The 19,081-nt window shown below is 37.2% G+C and overlaps 2 protein-coding genes across 3 annotated transcripts; both read left to right on the top strand.

Moving 5' to 3' along the window:
* Window positions 1-1,408: 1,408 nt before the first annotated feature.
* Window positions 1,409-4,998, top strand: LOC113335182. Its single transcript, XM_026581308.1, has 6 exons — window positions 1,409-1,653; window positions 1,924-1,997; window positions 2,145-2,654; window positions 2,852-4,072; window positions 4,163-4,233; window positions 4,497-4,998. Exons 2-6 carry the CDS (start codon window positions 1,935-1,937, stop codon window positions 4,801-4,803), a joined length of 2,172 nt encoding a protein of 723 aa, XP_026437093.1. The 5' UTR covers window positions 1,409-1,653; window positions 1,924-1,934; the 3' UTR covers window positions 4,804-4,998.
* A 2,384-nt stretch (window positions 4,999-7,382) lies between these two features.
* LOC113335317 lies at window positions 7,383-10,424 on the top strand. Of its 2 annotated transcripts, XR_003353268.1 has the most exons (6): window positions 7,383-7,519; window positions 7,675-7,792; window positions 7,929-8,348; window positions 8,520-9,852; window positions 9,961-10,020; window positions 10,155-10,424. XR_003353268.1 is itself a non-coding variant. In XM_026581409.1 (5 exons), exons 1-4 carry the CDS (start codon window positions 7,500-7,502, stop codon window positions 9,828-9,830), a joined length of 1,869 nt encoding a protein of 622 aa, XP_026437194.1. In that variant the 5' UTR covers window positions 7,383-7,499; the 3' UTR covers window positions 9,831-9,852; window positions 10,155-10,424. The 2 variants fall into 2 exon arrangements, 1 of the variants encoding a protein (XP_026437194.1); XM_026581409.1 differs by lacking the exon at window positions 9,961-10,020.
* Window positions 10,425-19,081: the final 8,657 nt, after the last annotated feature.

Genomic DNA, 19,081 nt, shown 5'->3' with positions numbered 1-19,081 from the left:
TTTCCCTACACTACGTTTTTATGAATACTGATTTACGCTCCAATCTGATTCCTAATGATTTCTAAGACAGAAAGAAGCGAGAAGACAAACCTGGTGATGTTTGCTTACTTCGATTCTGATTCTTGGTTTTTAGGTTTTTGATCATATTAAAACCAGACCAATGGAAGGAGGAAACCCTAGAGCTTGGCTTACTAAGGTGGCAGATACTTTGAACAATCGGTCCTGGAATAAAATATCCCTAATCTCAGTATGTTTATTATGTTCATAGATTTCGAATTCTTTTTATAGATTGCTTCTTCATCTTCATTTTGTGTGTTTTTTTTTAGTTCGATATAGCACATCCTATTATAGACATCTGTGTCTGTGTCAGTGAAGTGTATGAGTCAATATAACTGGCATAAGTCAATTGTTCAATGATTGACCCATCTGTAATAACCTTCACCTGTCTGAATAGCCTTAAATAGGCTTTGTACTTCTCTTACAGTTACAGAGATTATCTTATTCATCAATAATAATCTCAAGTTCTCTCATGGTATCAGAGCCTAAGATCTTGAGATGAAACCTTTTTCAACAATTTTTTTCTGGCGTATACACAAATTTTTCAAACGCAACAACTTTTGAATCTAAATATCTTTCCAATATCTTTTTTACAGATTCATATCTCATCGTTTTTCGATTGAGATTTTCATTTAAGATCTGAAATCTTGAATCGAGTTCTTCAACAATCTTCATCTTTTTGATTGATGTCATCTACAATCGTTTATCAAAGACGAAGAAATATGGCTACTTCGAATTCCGCTGCTCAGATGTGTGATTTTACTTTCCCCTTTACTAACATTTCAAATTTTCGTTAGATGTCTAAAGGTTATCATAGTTTAATATTTCTTTTAAAAAAACAATCTAATCAAAGATTATTTAGAAAGAATCTAATGCATTTGACCACGGGTGCGGGGCGAAGCCCCGCCACACTAAATTGGATGATCCAATCATCCCCGGTGCGTAGCACGGGTTACATACTAATTCTTTTAATGAATGAATAAACTTCTTTGTTTTGGGCTTGGTCCAATATTTCCCCACGACTTCAAATTATAAATTAGATATGCGTAAAATAAACTCTTACGTGATAGAAAGGTGAGAAAAGTATATATACACTCCAGTTTACCTTAATGGTAAAACACGTTGACGAGTTTATAATTGGCGGCACAAGGACTGTCGCCAGTCGCCAGTGATAGTGCCTCTTGGAGTCTCCCCGTTGATGAAGAGCCTGCCTATTACCTTAGTGGTAAAACACGTGACGAATTTTTTCAATTTCAAGTCCCATGGGTATGCCTTTCCCTGTCAGGCCCAGTCAAGACCATAACCTTTTATATCCCCTACCCCAATTCATTTCCTGGCGCCAAAAGTTCTAGGGTTTACAATTTTCCTTACCCCTCTCCCTCTTTCTCCACCTTCTCCTGGTAATTATTCGGCGATTTCTTTACAGATCTCTTTAAATTAAGGAAACCCAGTTTCTGAATTCCCTGCAACATCAATTTGATCCTGAAATTTTATCCAATTTCAGATTTTTAGACCCTAAAAAATTGTAGAAATTGAAGAAGAGACGCCGAACAGAAGTCTGCAGATTTTTGGGGAGTTTTTCTATTTTTTCACAAGGTTAGTAAACTAGAGCCTTGTTTCTTATGAGTTTCCATAAACCGAAAATTTAGGGTATTGCTGGTGTCAAGATCTCATATAGTAAAATTATGGTCCAAGAAGTGTTCGCTTATATGTCTTAATGAAGAATTTTTAGTTTCATAAATTCTGTTTATGTTTCCTCATTGTAATTATGTTCTTTTTGGAAAGATCACTACGTATTTTGACTCGTAATCTTCTTGTGAATATCAACTTTTTAAGAATTTTGATTGTTTTTCTGATGTGAAACAGTGTACTTGAAGATGTCAATGACTACTTTGAAGGCTTGGAGGGAAGTGTTGGACATTAATAATCAAAATCCTGAGGTAGTCTCTAGTGCAGTAAGATTTGGGTAAATTAGGTTATCGAGTTTTGTTTGTGGTTTTCGAATTGGTGCAGCTTGTCTTCTACATTTACCTTTATAGTCAATCCTTACTTGTTTTCTGAACTAAATACGATGATTTCTTTGTCAGGTTTTAAAACCACAATTTCTGCTGAAATTGTATGACTTGCTCGTCAGTTTGTCTTTGGACTCCATATCACAGTGTCCTGGTGAAAAGCTTACTGATATACATAAAATCTCCAATTTTCTCTTTGAGGAACTTTCAAGGAGGTTCGAGCATTTTTTTTCTAATGTAGGGCAAGGTGTACTATGTTCAGATTCATGGGGTCTTTTACAGGACTTAACTCTTTTGTTAAGATGCTGTATTTCTATGCTGCACTTGATAGAGTTTGATTTAAGTCTCCTCATTGAAAAATGCAAAATTCTCCTTAGTATACTCGGCAAACTATGTTCTCCGGAGTTAGCTTCTTATGTTGGAAGAAAGGGGACAAATGTAATTAGCGTTAAGGAATCCACTTCACGTGAATGCACTATTGTGGGCGAAGATTGTGTTACCTCTGTAGTGGAGGAATATGAAACTTTTATGTGCTTTGTTCAAAAATCTCGTGCATCGATTCCTGTCCTGCGCTCAATCGTCGAGGTATTTTTGACCACTCAAACCCTCTTATTTACTCATTAATCTACTAATTTACTGAACATTTGAACATGAAACTCTACTGAAATCCCGTAGTTGTAATTTCTCAAAACCAGATATTCACTTTTTGTTATTGATATTTAAATTATGTTCATATGTTTATTCCCAGCAAAGTTGAACAAACCCTGTTTTTTACATTCCAGGTGTTCATCAATGAATTTCTAGTGCACAAGAAACTGAGAGATTATTTTATAATGGTTGAGAGTATTTCTTCTACGAGCGATAAACTATTTATGTCCCGACTGAATCTTGGTTCAAGCAATGTTCTTTTGGAGTTGATATCTTCTCATTTTCTTTTATCAGTTTCTGATCAGCCAACCTTCCAGAACTCCTTTGGAGAATTCCTTCTGCTGTCTGATGAAAAGCCCCTCTTTCTAGACCTAATAAGCCTAAATGCAGCTATGCAATTACTTTCAACAGTCCTCATATATTCTCCACCACAAATTTTACAAGCTTATATAATTTCCTTAGTATGTGGACGCAGTAACATTAACATGACCTCAGAGGATCAAGCATCAGACCCAAGACTCGTGAACTGGTACATTTCAGCATTTGAAATATCGATGGAATTGTATTCCCGAAACATGTCAAGTTTACAATTGGGGGATGATCATGAAGAACCTGGAAGTGGGTCTGATTTTATTAAGAAACAGTGTACAGCAGGAGGATTATCACATCTATCTTTTGAATCTCATATTCGGCCGGTCATGTATAGTCAACTTAAAGCTCAGACAGCTAACTTTGCCAAATCCAGTCATGATTTGGCATCGAAAACGAAGTCTGATCTTATGGATACTTGTACTGCATATATGAAGGAGAATCAAAATATCCTTAATGAGTCATACAGAGATGAAAGTTTCGCTGTTTTGTGTTACATTATATCAAGGATCCTTTCGGGAGATATTAGGGCCAATAGATTGTGGAAGAAAGGAATCATAAGTCAGCAGGAAATTTGTCTTTTGGCTTCCACAGTAAATTTGATGAGCAGTTCACTGTTGCAAATAATCTGGTGCATGCAAAAACGAAGTTTGGGTAATCCTAAAATTCTAAAAGATTATTCTCAGTGCAAGGAGTACGATATGATAATAAGCATCATCAGTTGTTTCCAGCAGTGCAGCATTAGTCAACCAATGGCAACCCTAGTAATGGATATGATGGCACAGTTCCCCGCAAGGCACAAGTTCTCGAAAATGATGTTTATGCAATTTGCAGGCTTGCTGTTGTTTAGTTTTGAATCTGGATATGCCTCCTTAAGCAAAGGTTGTATACTCATGTTGATGACATTGACAAATCTATTTATTTTCGAAGAGGGTAATCTGGATGCGCTGAAACAAGCCCCTCAACCTTCAAATAAGTCGTTGGTGGTATTGTCTTCTTCTGCTATTCCTAAGTTATATGATTACTTTTGGTTTGTGTATTTTCTCCTATTTTTGAAATATACTATTCTGTTTCAGGTTTTTTCTCCACGTAGTTCTTCCCGTCAAGTCGCATCGAATTTGAAAAAGTTTCAAAGGTGCATCTTAAGGTACATATAATTTTTGATGAATATTTCGTTCTATTGCTTCTATAAATTTCTTATTTTACTATCGGTATGTACGTAATACCGTCGAAGTAGTTCACCACATTTGGATTTCTGACGATTAGAGTTTGGAGACTGATATTTAGTTTCACTTTAGGTATTCTGGATTCAAAACTGTAAGGTTTACGTCACCAAATCCTATTTACTGTCTCTAAAAGTCACATTTAGTTTTTTCTTTTCATTGCTATAAACTCTTTAGTTTTTTGCAGAATTAATGAACCAGTTGAATCTGAAGCTTCAACCCTGATCAACGATGGGGTCGAACAGTCTGCTCTCAGCACAGAGGAGGAAACTAGAAGTAATTGTAATGGCCAGACGCATTTGAATTTGAAACGCATGCTAGGTAAAACTAGACAGCAAGATTATGATGAGTTGGCTGATTTTGTTGAGTTCAAAGAAGGAAAAGATTATTCGAAATATGAGAAAGATCGAAAGAAATATCGGAAGTATGTATGCAGAAAAAAGATAGGCTACAGTAAAGAAAGGAGAAGAAGATTGAGAGCTATCCTGAATTAGAAAGCTTGTCATGAATCTTAAGTAAGTTCTTAACTAGAGCTTTACTGTGTGCAAATTGCAAATGTTGTTAGGGTTTAACGTTTTGAAATCCTGTTTCTTTAGAAGTAAAAAATCTGGAGAAAGGACATAGAAATTAGTGAATTTTGTATAGGTAGCATGTAGTACATATATTTATAAAAAACTCTTATAGTGAAACTGTTATCTCAATTCTCAACCCATTTTTTTCTAGCTTCATCCTGGTGGTTGTTGATTTGAAAACAATCAATCACAGTATGGCATGCAGGTTCTGGAAAGTTAGATCAGTTCTAAATCTGTTGAAAATTCCATTTGGCCACTATTTGAAAACATTAGTATTATAACTTTCAAAAATTAAAAATAAATCTAACACTTGAGGTCACTGTTTGCGGAATATTTGCCTCTTTCAAAATCAGTTTTCTAATTTAGCTTGGATTACCCAGCAATATCTTAAAGTACTAAACCGACTTGAGGTGTATCACAATATTTAGCTTGAACATCCAGGAACTATCAGATCAAGCTCCAAAACATCATTTTCATTGTCGTGGTTGTCGATTGGAAATGACACGTTAACTAGCCGGTGAATTGGGGCCACACTAAAAAACAAAAAAAGTCACCCAAGCGTAATAAGTGGTCATCCCTTAACCGAGTAAGCCGTATTGGCGAAACTATCCCTCTACTATCGGAAGTTAAAGACACAAATTAACTTCCGATTGTAGTGGTTCAATCCTCGACGTGCCAAGGCTCGATGATGGTTCGGTGGTGGTTCCATGGTGGTCAGTGCATATGGTTTGGAGTTTTTGGCCGATGAACATTCAGAGGGTATATCCTTAACTTATCATCCGATTGTAAAAATTCCAAAAAATACAAATTATGAGTTTTTTTAGAAAATTAGAATTTTGGGCCACTCTACATTCGGAGGTTTAGCAAACCAGATATCTCCCGATTATGGTGGTTCCAAGGCTCATGATGGCTCCAGATGCCAAGGCTCGTGGTGGTTCCAAGGTAGTCAATGCATATGGTTTGGAGGTTGTGGCCAATGCATATTCGGAAGTTGGGTATTTTACCTGACTTCCGATTATAACAATTCCAAAACCACCAAACATTAGTTTTTTTCGAAAATCAGAATTTTGGGCCACTCTACATTCGGAGGTTTAGCAAACCAAATATCTCCCGATTATAGTGGTTCTAAGGCTCACGGTGGCTCGAAATGCCAGGGCTCGTGGTGGTTCCAAGGTGGCCAATGCATATGGTTTGGAGTTTTTGGCCGATGAACATTCAGAGGTTATATCCTTAACTTATCATCCAATTGTAAAAATTCCAAAAAATACGAATTATGCGTTTTTTTCGAAAATCAGAATTTTGGGCCACTCTACATTCGGAGGTTTAGCAAACCAAATATCTCCCGATTATGGTGGTTCCAAGGCTCATGATGGCACGAAATGCCAAGGATCTTGGTGGTTCCAAGGTGGCTAATGCATATGGTTTGGAGTTTGTGGCCAAGGAATATTCGGGAGTAAAAGCTTTTACTTAGCTTCCGAATAAAAAAATCCAAAATAACCAATCATTAGTTTTTTTCGAAAATCAGAATTTTGGGCCAATACACATTCGGAAGTTTGTCAAGCCAAATATCTCCCGATTGTTACAATCGGAAGCTAAGTAAAAGCTCTTAATCCCGAATGTAAAGTGACCACAAAATCCAAGTCATTAGGTTTTGCCTCCATGCACCCACCTTGGGAACCACCAAGAGGCTTGGAAATTAGAGTCTTGCATGCACTATCATCGGGAGTAAAAGCTTTTACTTAGCTTTCGAATGTAACAATTACAAAATCTCCAAAGATTAGTGTTTTTCGAAATTCAGAATTTTGGGCCAATATACTTTCGGGAGTTTTTCAAGCCAAATATCTCCCGATTGTTACACACGGAAGATAAGTAAAAGCTCTTGCTCCCGAATGTAAAGTGGCCACAAAATCAAAACCATATGCATTGACTACCGTGGAACCACCAACAAACCACCATGGAGCCTTGGCACGTCGAGGCTTGAACCACTACAATCGGAAGTTAAATTATGTCCTTAACTCCCGAATGTTCATCGGCCAAAAACTCCAACCCATATGCATTGACCACCATGTAATCACCACCGAACCACCATGGAGTCTTGGAACGTCGAGGATTGAAACACTACAATCGGAAGTTAGTTTGTGTCCTTAACTTCCGATTGTAGAATGGTAGTTTCGCCAATACAGCTTACTCAGGCTAAGGAATGACCACTTATTATGTTTGGATGACCTTTTTTATCTTTTAGTGTGGTCCTAATTCTTTTCAAGTGGCCCTCGATGACGCCAGGAATTTAACAGAGAAAACCATGTCCTTCACAAAAAGAACTCCCATTGAAATTCAAATCAGCAAGTATTATTGTCCTTGTCTGCTTTCCGTTAGTTGTCATAACGGTTCACTACACGTGGCCCTCACTCATTGGATCGTCATTTATGGCATCCGTCACTGTAGTGGGTATATCGGATATAGTTCCTACCTCTCTGTACTGTGTCTGAGTGTTGGCGCGAGATTCCCCCCACCCCAACAAAATCCTTTCTATTTTCAGAAGATTTCTTCGGAAACCCATCGGAGATTCACTAACCCTTTCCTTGAATTCAAGTAATTTGGGTTTTGTTTTTCTTCAAATGGCAGAATTAGAACAAAGGTTTAACCCAAACTCAAACCCTAGCTTTGATTTTTTTATTTTTTCCTTTTCAATTAGGTATGATTTGTTTGATTTTACTGCAATAATGTCAAAATTGATGACAAATATGTCTTAATTTTGTATTAGTTGATCATAAAGATGTGTTATTGTTGCAGTAAAATCATTGATAAAGATGTGATTTTTGCTGTTAATGAATGTGACTGGAAGGTGTCAATGACTACTACCTTGAAGACTTGGAGGGAAGTGTTAGACATTAATACTCAACTGGCTGAGGTAATTAATTAAGCTGTAATTCTGCAAGATTCGGATGTCGTATTGGTTTCTAGTTTCTAAGTTGGTGCAGCTTGCCTTGTATGTTTACCTTTATAATCAATAATTGCTTGTTTTCTGAATGAATTTACTTCCTCAGGGTTTAAAACCAGAATGTCTGCTGAAATTGTATGACCTGCTCATCAGTTTGTCTGTGGACTCGTTATCACGGTGTCCTGGTGAAAACTTTACCGATATACGTAAAATGTCCAATTTTCTCTTTGAAGAACTTTCAGGGAGGCTCGAACATTTATTTTCTAATGTTGGGCAGCATATACTATGTTCGGATTCATGGGGTCTTTTACAGGAGTTAACTCTTTTGTTAAGATGTTGTATTTCTATGTTGCACTTGCTTGAGTTCGACCTAAGTCTCCTCATTGAAAAGTGTCAAATTCTCCTAAGTATACTCAGAATATTATGTTCTCCGGAGATAGCATCCACGGCAGGAAGAAAGGGGAAAAGTGTTTGTATCACCTCTGTGTCCTGTGCATTTTTTCCTGTCCTGCACTCAATCATCGAGGTACTTTTGACCACTCAAACCCTCTTATTTACTCATTTATTTATTGATTATTTGAACTTGGAACCACATCACTAGAATCATGTAGTTGTAATGATATAAACCAGGTATTAAGTTTTTGGTATTGATATTTAAATTGTGTTCATGTGTACAAACACTACTTTTTTTTTACAGGTGTTCATCAATGAATTTCTAGTGCACAAGAAATTAGGAGATTACTTTACGACGTTAGAGACTGTCTCTTCTACAAGTGATAACCTATTTAGGGATCCATTGAATCAAGGTTCAGGAGATGTTGTGTTGGAGTTGATTTCTTCTCATTTTCTTCTATCAATTTCTGATGAGCCAACCTTCAAGAACTCCTTGGAACCATTCCTTCTGCTGTGTGATGAAAAGCCCCCTTTCCTTGACCTAATAAGCCTAAATGCAGCTATGCAATTACTTTCAACAATCGTCATATATTCTCCACCACAAATTTTACAAGCGCATATGATTTCCTTGGTTTCTAGATGCAGTAGCATTAGCATGGCTTCATATAATCAAGCATCAGATCCAAGACTAGTGAACTGGTACATATCAGCGTTTGAAATATCAGTGGACTTGTATTCCCAAAACATGTCAAGTTTACAATTGGGGGATACTCATGGAGAACCTAAAAGTGGGTTTGGTTGCAGTGATAAACAATGTACGGCAGGAGGATTATCACATCTATCATTTGAATCTCATATTCGGCGGGTCATGTATAGTCAACTGAAAGTTCACACAACTAACTTTCCTACGTCTGTTCATCTTTTGCCGTTGAAAACGAAGTCTGATTATAAGAATGCTTGTATTGCATATATGAAGGAGAATCAAAATATTCTTAACGTGTCATCCAGAGACGAAAGTTTCTCTGTTTTGAGTAACATTATATCAAGGATCCTTTCTGGAGATATTGGGACTAGTAAACTGTGGGAAAAAGGAAACATAAGTCAGCAGAAAATGTATCTTTTGGCTTCCATAGTAAACTTGATGAGTAGTTCACTGTTGCAAACAATCTGGACAATGCAAAAAGGAAGTTTGGGTAATGCTGAAATGCGAAAACGTTATTCTCAGTGTAAGGAGTACGATATGATCATAAGCAAGATTAGCTGTTTCCAGCAGTGTAGCATTACCCCACAATCAATTTGTACCCTAGTAGCGGATATGATGGCACATTACCCTGCAAGGCATAAGCACTCGAAAATGATGTTTATGCACTTTGCAAGCTTGCTATTGTTTAGTTTTGAAGCTGGGCTTGAGTTCTTAAGCAAGAGTTGTATACTTATGCTGATGACATTGATGAATCTATTTAATCTTGAAAAGGGTAATCTGGATGCACTGAAACATCTTGAAGTCGAATCTTTATCATCTCCATGTTCAAATAAATTATTGGTGGTAACATCTTCTTCTTTATTGAAGTCGCTAGGGCTATATGCCCGTGCATTGCAGAGGCTAGATTTCTGAATTCTGCGATTCCGCATGTCAGGTACAGATAATTTTTCTGAATTTCTCACTGTAAAAGTATGCAAAAAAGTTCTTGAAGATTGCTTCTGAAAGTCTCTGATTTTATTATTGTTACATATGGTCGAAATAGTTCACAACATTTGGATTTTGGTGATAAGGATGTGGAGACAAATTCTCAGTTTCGTTCTAGGTATTCTGAGATTTAACATTGTAATGTGTTGAAGCATACAGCGCTTTGTTTATGTCGCTTAATCCTCGAAACTGTGTCTAAATTTCCGATTTACTTCGTCCATCAATTGTTATTAACTCTTTGGTTTTTCGCAGGACAAATTAATCAATTCAACCAGAAGCTTCAAGAAGTTCCCTGATCAGTGATGGTGTAGAACAGTTTGCTCTTATCACAAAGGAGAAAACTAGAATCGATTATATGTGTGGCGGCGAGAATTGTTTGAAACATATACTAGGTAAAGATAGACCGCCAGATGATGATGAGTTGGCTGATTTTGTTCAGTGCAAGGAAAAGATTATTCGAAATAGCTGAGAGATTGAAAGAAGTATCGAAATTATGCATGGGACAAAAAGGCAGGCAACAGCAAAGATAGGAAGAAAAAGAGTAAGGGCTAACCTGAACAAGAAAGCTTTTCATGAATCTAAAGTAAGTTCTTAGCTAGAGCTCTACTGATTTATTTTGAGTTCCTTGTGCAATTGTTGATTAGAGTTTATCATTTTAAAATATTTGTTTCTTTAGAAGTAAAAATCTGGAGAAAGGAAATATAAAATTAGTGAAGTTCATAAAGGTAGCAAGTGCATTGAAGAGCTGTTAATATTCGTACAAAGCTCTTAAAGCGGAACAGTCATCCCAATTCTCTACCCAATTTTCCAAGCTGGGTGTTTTGAGATATCAGCTGCTGGTTTGGCTGGCCGTTCTTATTGTAATGCAATTCTTGTATCCACAATGATTCACTCTAAGATCCTAATTCAGATTCTTTGTGTAGCTCAGATTCAGGGTTATTCGAAAATGAGACTATGATACAAGCTTTATTGCTAGGTTTTACTTTCTAGGCTATATTATTTTTTCATTAGCTGTGCATATTGGATACCCTTTTGTACATTCTTTCAGTCATTCAGATACAAATAGTAGAGCATAGCAGTGTGGTGTATAAGGGTAGTTGTTCTCACACACTGGGGTGTGTGCGATTTCAGCTGTGGTTATTCATGTGGGACAATTCTTGTGTTCTTGATGATTCATTTTTGGACTTTAATTCTTTGGTTTATGTTGGTAAATGCAGATTCCATCTTATTTTTTCGCAACTCGATTCTGTCTACTTCTTATTTTCTAGTTATTTGATTTTTAGGGTCAGCCCTGGCTTTACAACAGCTGGTGGATTCGAGCATGAACCAGTTTCTGAAGGAGGAAGTCGAAGTCCTGCAGATATGACCGCATTTGTAAGTTATTAAATGGTTGTCTCATACATAAATTCTGTGCTTGACCAAAAAAATGAGCATAACAACGGTGTTCAATCTTAAGAGTGGTTTGCTGTTAACTCAGTGAATTGATTCTTTTTATACGTGATAAGAAACCTAGCTTTAGAATAAGAAAGTATTAAATCAGAATAAGTTATAAGCATGAGCGCGATGACATTCAATGTATTTTAGAGATTATAAATTTATAAGTCATGTTTTAGTATCAGTTTTGTGGGTACATTTGCTTACAAGTATAGAAGTCGTGTATGAGGAAACAAGCTTATGACCCTCTAGAGTGAAGCAGGTATATGCTCTGGGGGCTTTTTTTCATTCTTTTGGGGCTTTTTTTTTCTTTTCTGAAATATAATTGCTCCCCTCTCTGGATTTTGTACTCTTGTTACCTTTTGTCACGATTACCTTGTACACGGACACAATATTTTGTGACCTCTTTTTAATCTAATTTGCTCTTTCTTATCAAAAAAAAAAAAAGGATTGCGGCTTAATTCTATTATGTGTTATTTAGTTTCTATGCTTGACTCAGGCTTGATCCCTCTTTTACTTTCTCAGGTTCAAAGCCTTCTTCAGCAGATGGTAAGTTATCTTCCACACAGCATACTTCGGGACCTCTTCCATTACAGCAGATGGTAAGTTATCTTACAACCAAGGAATTGCAATTTTCTCATTGTGTAATCCTTTCTGATAAACTGTTGTACACCAGATGTCGTACACCATTGTCTAGGGGTTTCAACAGATGTCGTACACCATTGTCTCAAAGAATATCCTTTTACTACTTTCTTATTGTTGAACTTGTATCGCTGGTAGTTCTAACTGCGAGATTGTTATTGTTCTATTCTGCATCTATAATAATTGCCTACATATAAGAACGGCAAACTTAAATTACTTCCCAAGTGATTAAGAACATTTCTTGATTCCTTAACTTCTCTGCACTTGATGGGATGCGTGATGCACTGGAGCAGAGCATCAATGCACTCAGAATAGAGATGGGATCTGAGGCAGTCATGCCTGGTGTTGATCCTAATTAGGTTCATGTGCATGGAACAGAGGAATGTCTGAGATGAGTGAGAGTTGTGGTCTACTGGTTTTAGTATTGACAATGCATGTGCATCCAAGGATGCTTTTCTCAGTCTGTCAGATGGGTGTTCGATAGGCTAGATATTTGTGGTTTGTATATGATAAGGATATTCATGTTGGCTATTGAACTATCTGATTTTTATCTCTGAGTTGGGACATTTTGAATGTGAACTTTTGGGTTTTCCTAAGAACCCAAGAAATTTATGTTCTTGATGATTTTCAAACAATACTATTACTACCTGAAGCGCAACAACATTTTGATCCTTGACAGGTTCTTCTATAGAATTCCTCCAGTGGAAAATCTCGGGAGACGCATTCCTGTGGCCTCCCCACAAAGACCAGCTAGGGGTGCACCTTACCCACCAAAAGTTGTCTCCTTTTCCTTGACTCCACGTTTCAGAGGGTTTGGTATGACGCATGCCACTATACTTGTAAATCACAATGGCACTTGGCAGGTTTTATTTGGCACTCCAGGTTTTTTTTTTTTTTGATAAACCTCCAGGTTTTATTTGAACCCTCCTTTTTGATTGATTCTCCCCCATTTACTTTTGGTTGTGCACAACTTCCTAATGGGCCGTTAACATAGAGATAACATAAACAAACGTTATTTGGCATTTAGCTGACAACTTGGAGGAATTTACCAGGTATCCTTGGGGTGAAGTAACATTTGATAGAATTAGCAATTTTAGATCTCCACTACTTCATCTATCCAACAAAGAGAACAGTGATGCTAGTGCAAAATCATATTACACGGTGGTTGGAATTCCACTTGCGTTGTTGGTAAGTGGCACTTAAGCTAATATACCGATTAGGTAATCTTTTTGGATTGACGTATCACTTGTATTTAGGGGTGAGCATGGGCCGGTATGGACCGGTTTTCGCCCCATCCGCATCCAATCCATTGCATTACGGATTTCAAATTTGGCATCCGCATCCAATCCATATCAAACGGATTTTGCATCCAATGGATGCACGGATGGACGGATTGGATGCGGATAATCCAATGGATTTATTTTAGTTAAAATTTATAGTAAATAAAATAAGCTGACACAAGTGACTCCTTATAAAACCTACATATCCTATATATGTATACAAATATAAATATGTCATGTACAACACCGCAAGCAAACATCTTAAAAATTCCTAAATGATTCATAGTATTTTCTATAACTATATAAATTCTCTTAATTTAACGGATATGGATGTCTAACGGATTTTCAAGGTTGCATCTGGGCCCAATCCATTGGATTTCAAAAATTTCATCCGTATCCAACCCATTAACGAACAGTCCGGGCATCCATCCGCAAATGAACGGTTGGTCCCCATTAAATCCGCCGATTATGGTCCAAATGCTCACCCCTACTTGTGTTACTATTATTGTTTTAGGTTTGGGCTCTCGATATCATGCATGGGCTGTTGAATCTCTGTTGAGAAAGGAATTGACAGTAGAAGCTGGCGACTTTATATGCTTTGTGTATTATGCAAAAAATCTCCCATGTACTCCCTTCTTGTTGAACCCTATTCTGGGGCATACAAGATAATTTGGAGGCATATAGACTTATGATGCCATCCAATTCAAACTGCTAAGAGGTCCTAGTGATGCTAAAGTTACTGTAATACTCTCATATAGTTTAAATTACATTACTACCCTTCCACTTAATTAAATTCTAATCCTAAAACTTTTCCACTAATTAACCCTAATTAACTACCCTCCCACTAATTAACCGTTACTCACTAATTAATCCACTAATTAATACTAAAACGGTTACTTAAACCAAACAAAAAAATTTAAAATTTAAAATTTTAAAAACCAAAAACCCTTCTCTCTCCCTCTTCTTCTCAAAAATTTTTGAAAATTTCTGAAAATTTGTTCGATTAACTTCTCTGTTAAACACATACATGGCACCTCGTGTTAAGCGATGTCGTAGAAATACGGTGCCGAATCCTGGTGTTGCTTCTGTAGCATCTCAATCTAGGGTTTTTGGAAAAGATGGAGATGAAGTGGATAGCGGATCGATTGGTGTTGGAGAGGGAGAAATAGAGGCTGATTCTTTAAGATTGCACATAGAAAGGTATTTCCCACAAACCCATTGTTTATTTTTGCGTATTTCGTTGATTTATGACATGTAATCGATGATTCATCTCGGTTTTTGTTAGTTTCAGGGTAGTGTTCGGCTGAAATGTTGCAGCCGAACTTATTTTTTTTACACAGACGAAGAACCGTTCGGCTTAAAACTTGAATATCGTATGAGCCGAACCATTGAGTTCGGCACCAAAATTTTGTTATGATAATCAGCCGAACTTGAATGCCATTATTTAATAACGGATCTATTATTGTTGGGTTCATTGTTCGGCTCATTGTGATTAATATCGAATGTGCCGAACTTTTCTCTGACCATGGCTAATATTGTTGGCCACCTAGTTCGGCTCATTGTGATAAATATGGAATGTGCCGAATACACTGTGTATGGCCAAAAGCTTCCTGTAAACTTGTCCACTTATACGTGAGTTATCATATTTATTTAATTTGGAAAACTAATTAAGGTTTGTAATTTGTGTTAGCACCCATCCGGGAAAATTCAAAGAGAAGCTCAAAAGGAGAACAATGGAAGTGACTCCTTCTAACTCAAAAACTCCCAAACCTCGAGGTGGTGGCACAAAGAACTTACATGCAGGGAAAAGGGGAATTGATACGACTTGCTCTTTGCCTGTAGAACAAGAGGATGACAATGATGAAGATGTTGGTGAGGAAGGTCAAGAAGAAGAAGAAGAACTAGAACAAGAACAAGAGAAAGTTGTTACATCAAGGGAGACAGGTAAGCACATTTCTCATCCGGATAATGTGATACGTCCTCGCAGGGATGGTTTTCCCCGTGGTCTCCCTGAAGATGGTGGAAGAGTGTTGATTGGCTACAAGGAGTCATGGGCGAAGAAAAATTACGAGACTCCGGATCACAGGGATGCAGTCCGCGTACGTAGACACCAAAGCGCCGCACATTGAGATACTTTCAAAGAGGCTCCTGAGGTGGTGGCTTTAGTACAAGGCTCAGGTTTATGGCCTGCTATTTTCTATGCAAAAGAGGAATTTGATGCAGTTACAAACTCAGCCTTTTGTGAGAGATTTTGTCCGGAGACTTACACATTTCATCTCCCCTTTGGCGAGATGGAACTCACTCCAGATGATGCACATAAGATTAATGGTCTCAGAATGCATGGGAAAAATGTTTACTCAGCGGTTTATGAAATGACTTGGGATGAGTTGTATGTACTTGCTGAGGAAAATCTTGGTCGGCCAAAAGACAAAACATAATTGGGTTTTCCTGCGCTACTAAAGAGGTGAAGTTTATGGATTCTAGCACAAAAAAGTTGAAAAAAATCAAGTTCACTGCTTTGAAAAAGTGTTTTGGAGACACAAATGAGAAAATTTCAAAGGGGGAGTTGGTTATGGACGAGGTCACAGCTATGCGCACTGCTACCGCGTATTTGTTGTATACTTTAGGAAGTGTTATATTTCCCGATAACAGTGGGAACAAGGTTAATGCTCAATACCTTCAATTGTTAAAGGATTTGAAAAGCTGCCACAAGTACTCTTGGGGAACCGCGGCCCTTTCTTTCCTATTGGAGCAACTTGGAACTGCGTCTAGGTTAACAAGTAGAAACATTGGAGGTTATTTCACAATGCTTCAAGTAAGTTTACACATTGTAGTTCCATTGGAACCTGCTTTTCTGTAGGTTCGGCTGTTTCGATTTCAATATCCTGAGCCGAACTTGTAGGCGTTCGGCTTTAAACCTTGTTTTGTACATAAGCCGAACTTGCTTCTGTTTCCCCAAGTTGACAACCTCCATGATCCAATTCTACTGATCCTAATAATTAAGTTTTGTGTTTTGTTTTCAATATTATTGGTGTAGGTATATGACCATTTCCCGGATTTGAATTTAGTCAAGGAAGATGACAAATGGGTAGATACATTCCCTACCTCGGCCAAATGGAGTTTCAAGGAAAATAAGAAGAGGAATAAAAAGGAAATCTTGATAGCTTTGAGAGAAAAATTAGACTCTTTGACTGCTGAACAAGTTGTATTTCAACCATACAAAAAGGATGAAGAAGATGATGATGTTGTTGAGGATGAAAACTTAGACATGGAAGTCCCATGCTTTCTCTCATTTTACAAACACACTTTTCTTGGGAGTTAACACCAATTTTCTCCATCATATCCACTTCCTTCATTATAAGTTCAATGCACAAATGAGAGACCCTATGGGTTAGTCCCCGGAGCCACTTATCATCCGGGAATTCATCATGCTTCATCATTATACTTTTTTCGAATAACGTTCCAATTTCTTATAACGTCACTCATGAAATAGTCTTGTAGTTGCAGGATATCCTACACTACACCCCTCACAAGATTTCATTAACATTCAACTCATTTTAGATTAACAATCTTAATTTTATTGATGAATCTTTGAACAATCTTACAAGAAAAGATAAAGGAATCAAGAATAACCACTGCTCTAGATTTTCTCTCTCCTATTTACTTGCTTCTCAATCAGAAAAGATCTCTCCCCTTTTCCATTACAACTGAGCGGCTATTTATAGGGAATTACATAGTGGATGACAGCTAATTAGTCCTTTATTTTTGGATATGACTTGCGACATTCTCGCATCCTTACAAATGTTAATCTCGCAAACTCTCTAATTTTCGCAGGACCATCACATTTTTCTCATGATTTAGCTGACGTCGTTTATTATTTCGTTTCTGAAGTTATTTCGCGACACTGCTGGGTTGTGTTGTTAATAATTTCGCTGAGGCATTATTGCTGCGAGATTCTGATCCTACATCTTGCCTCTTATCATATCTTCTCTGCGAAGTAGAGAATGATGTGAGAAATTCTGCAGCTGTTCATCTCTTCATATTCTACATTTATCACACGTATTCTTTCTTCCATCTATTTCTTGACACGTCTTCTGTAACCGCTGCTTTTCAACCGCTCACGTCTTTTTTCATTAATGGTGTTTATTTCTTCGAGTAAAAAAAATCTTATTTATATATTCTTCTTACTCTTCTTTCCATTTTCTTTTTACATTCTCTTCTCTTTTTATTCTCTCATCTCTGCAACTCTATTGTTCTTCCGTAAGTTCTGCTACTGTAATTCTTCCCTCTTCAATCTTCTTACTTTTTATCCATTCTCATACTCTATATTCAGATATGCCTCCAAGTGGCCACAAACATGAGAAAAACTTAAAATACGTCCAAAAAGATCTTGGTGAGAAAGGTTTCACACTTTCTACCATTCCTGGTGAAAATGCCAAGTCAATTCTTTCTATAAAACTTTTCTCTGATCAACATTGTGATGATCAATCAATCATAGTTTTGCTAGATCAAATTCTCGCAGGTCTCCCCATTCCTCTTTATGACCCAGACATTCCTCTGTTCTATGAAATTCTCGCTCACTCGGGATTTTCACGAGCTATCTTCCAATTGAGTGGGGATTGCATCCGTCTGATGATGGAGTTCGCTAACCGTGGTGCTGGTAAAGGATATCTTTATTCCAAAGAGCTTATGGATCCTAAATTCGTAGATCTAGAGATAGTCGCTAAGAAATATACATTAGCGAATTTCTTCGAAAACTATGAATTAATATCCATGAAGAAAGAGAATACTCGCTAGGGTATTCGCTTGAAAAGGAAAGATCATATTGATGAAGATAAAATACTCATGCAAGACATTGATTGGCACTCTGGTAAGAACACAACTCCTCGCCAATCCAAAGATGATAAATGGTGTGTTTTTCCCTTGATGCTGAAAGGACCTTACATTGCTGGGTCAAATGTTCTTCCTGAGAATCTCGCTTCTTATCAACCTTGGGTATTCTCTTGGCCCGAGAAGGAGAAATAGGTATGTATCTTCCAGTTTCACCCACTTTATATTTCTTTATTTTTTTTTATTCTTTTGTTCGCTGATTCTTGCGACATTCTACAGATCCAGAAACTGAAAGATAGCTATCATAGGACTGGGAAGGCTAGTACCTTGTTAGCTCTTCACTCATACACATATGAGGTAAGAAATATTCTCTTATGATTTTAAACAGTATATTTTTGCCTCTATTTCTTATTTCTATCTGTGTGTGAAGATTATTGCTGAAATAGAAGAGCCTGTCAATGTTGCGAAGGTGCTCTTCGCAGGGAAAAACCAACTGCTCCTCCTTCAAAGAAGAGAAAAATACGTTATTCCTCTCCTTCAAATATTCCTTCTCATGAAAACTCCGAGAGTGATGAGGATGATGAGGATAATGATGACCTTGCTGCAAATGAAGATTCTCCATCTGAATCTTCTATGGCTAAGCTCTCTGGCCTCTTTTCTGATTTTTGGCAAGGAATGAGAGATAATCAATTCGCTAATACCTGCAAATCTCTCGTTACAATTTGCGATGTTCCTTTACTGGATGGTGATAATTCTCTTCGCGGAGTTTCTAGATCGGTTACTCCCAACTTCCTGCATTCTCTTAATAGTCTGGTATGCTTTCGTCTTTTTACTTCTTCATTACTGTAACTCAAAATCTCTTTCTATTTTAATACTTTTTACATTTTCTCGCAGGATGGAAAAGCTTCTTTCGCTGTTGCCTCAGATCTGGAGAGGAGATGCGTAATTCTTGAAAAGAAGAATCTTCAATTTCGTGCAAAGAATGAGGAACTG

The sequence above is a fragment of the Papaver somniferum genome, unplaced genomic scaffold, assembly GCF_003573695.1.
Source record: "Papaver somniferum cultivar HN1 unplaced genomic scaffold, ASM357369v1 unplaced-scaffold_139, whole genome shotgun sequence".
Taxonomy (NCBI): Eukaryota; Viridiplantae; Streptophyta; class Magnoliopsida; order Ranunculales; family Papaveraceae; genus Papaver; species Papaver somniferum.
This window is presented reverse-complemented; position numbering and strand designations above follow the sequence as displayed.

Excerpts from the sequence above, each read along its gene's own strand:
- LOC113335182 (XM_026581308.1), top strand. The coding sequence starts at position 1,935 with ATGTCAATGACTACTTTGAAGGCTTGGAGGGAAGTGTTGGACATTAAT. Across the intron at positions 4,073-4,162 it reads CTTCAAATAAGTCGTTGGTG|GTTTTTTCTCCACGTAGTTC; the intron begins GTATTGTCTTCT and ends ATTCTGTTTCAG. Across the intron at positions 4,234-4,496 it reads TTTCAAAGGTGCATCTTAAG|AATTAATGAACCAGTTGAAT; the intron begins GTACATATAATT and ends AGTTTTTTGCAG.
- LOC113335317 (XM_026581409.1), top strand. The coding sequence starts at position 7,500 with ATGGCAGAATTAGAACAAAG. Across the intron at positions 7,793-7,928 it reads TTAATACTCAACTGGCTGAG|GGTTTAAAACCAGAATGTCT; the intron begins GTAATTAATTAA and ends TTACTTCCTCAG. Across the intron at positions 8,349-8,519 it reads TCCTGCACTCAATCATCGAG|GTGTTCATCAATGAATTTCT; the intron begins GTACTTTTGACC and ends TTTTTTTTACAG.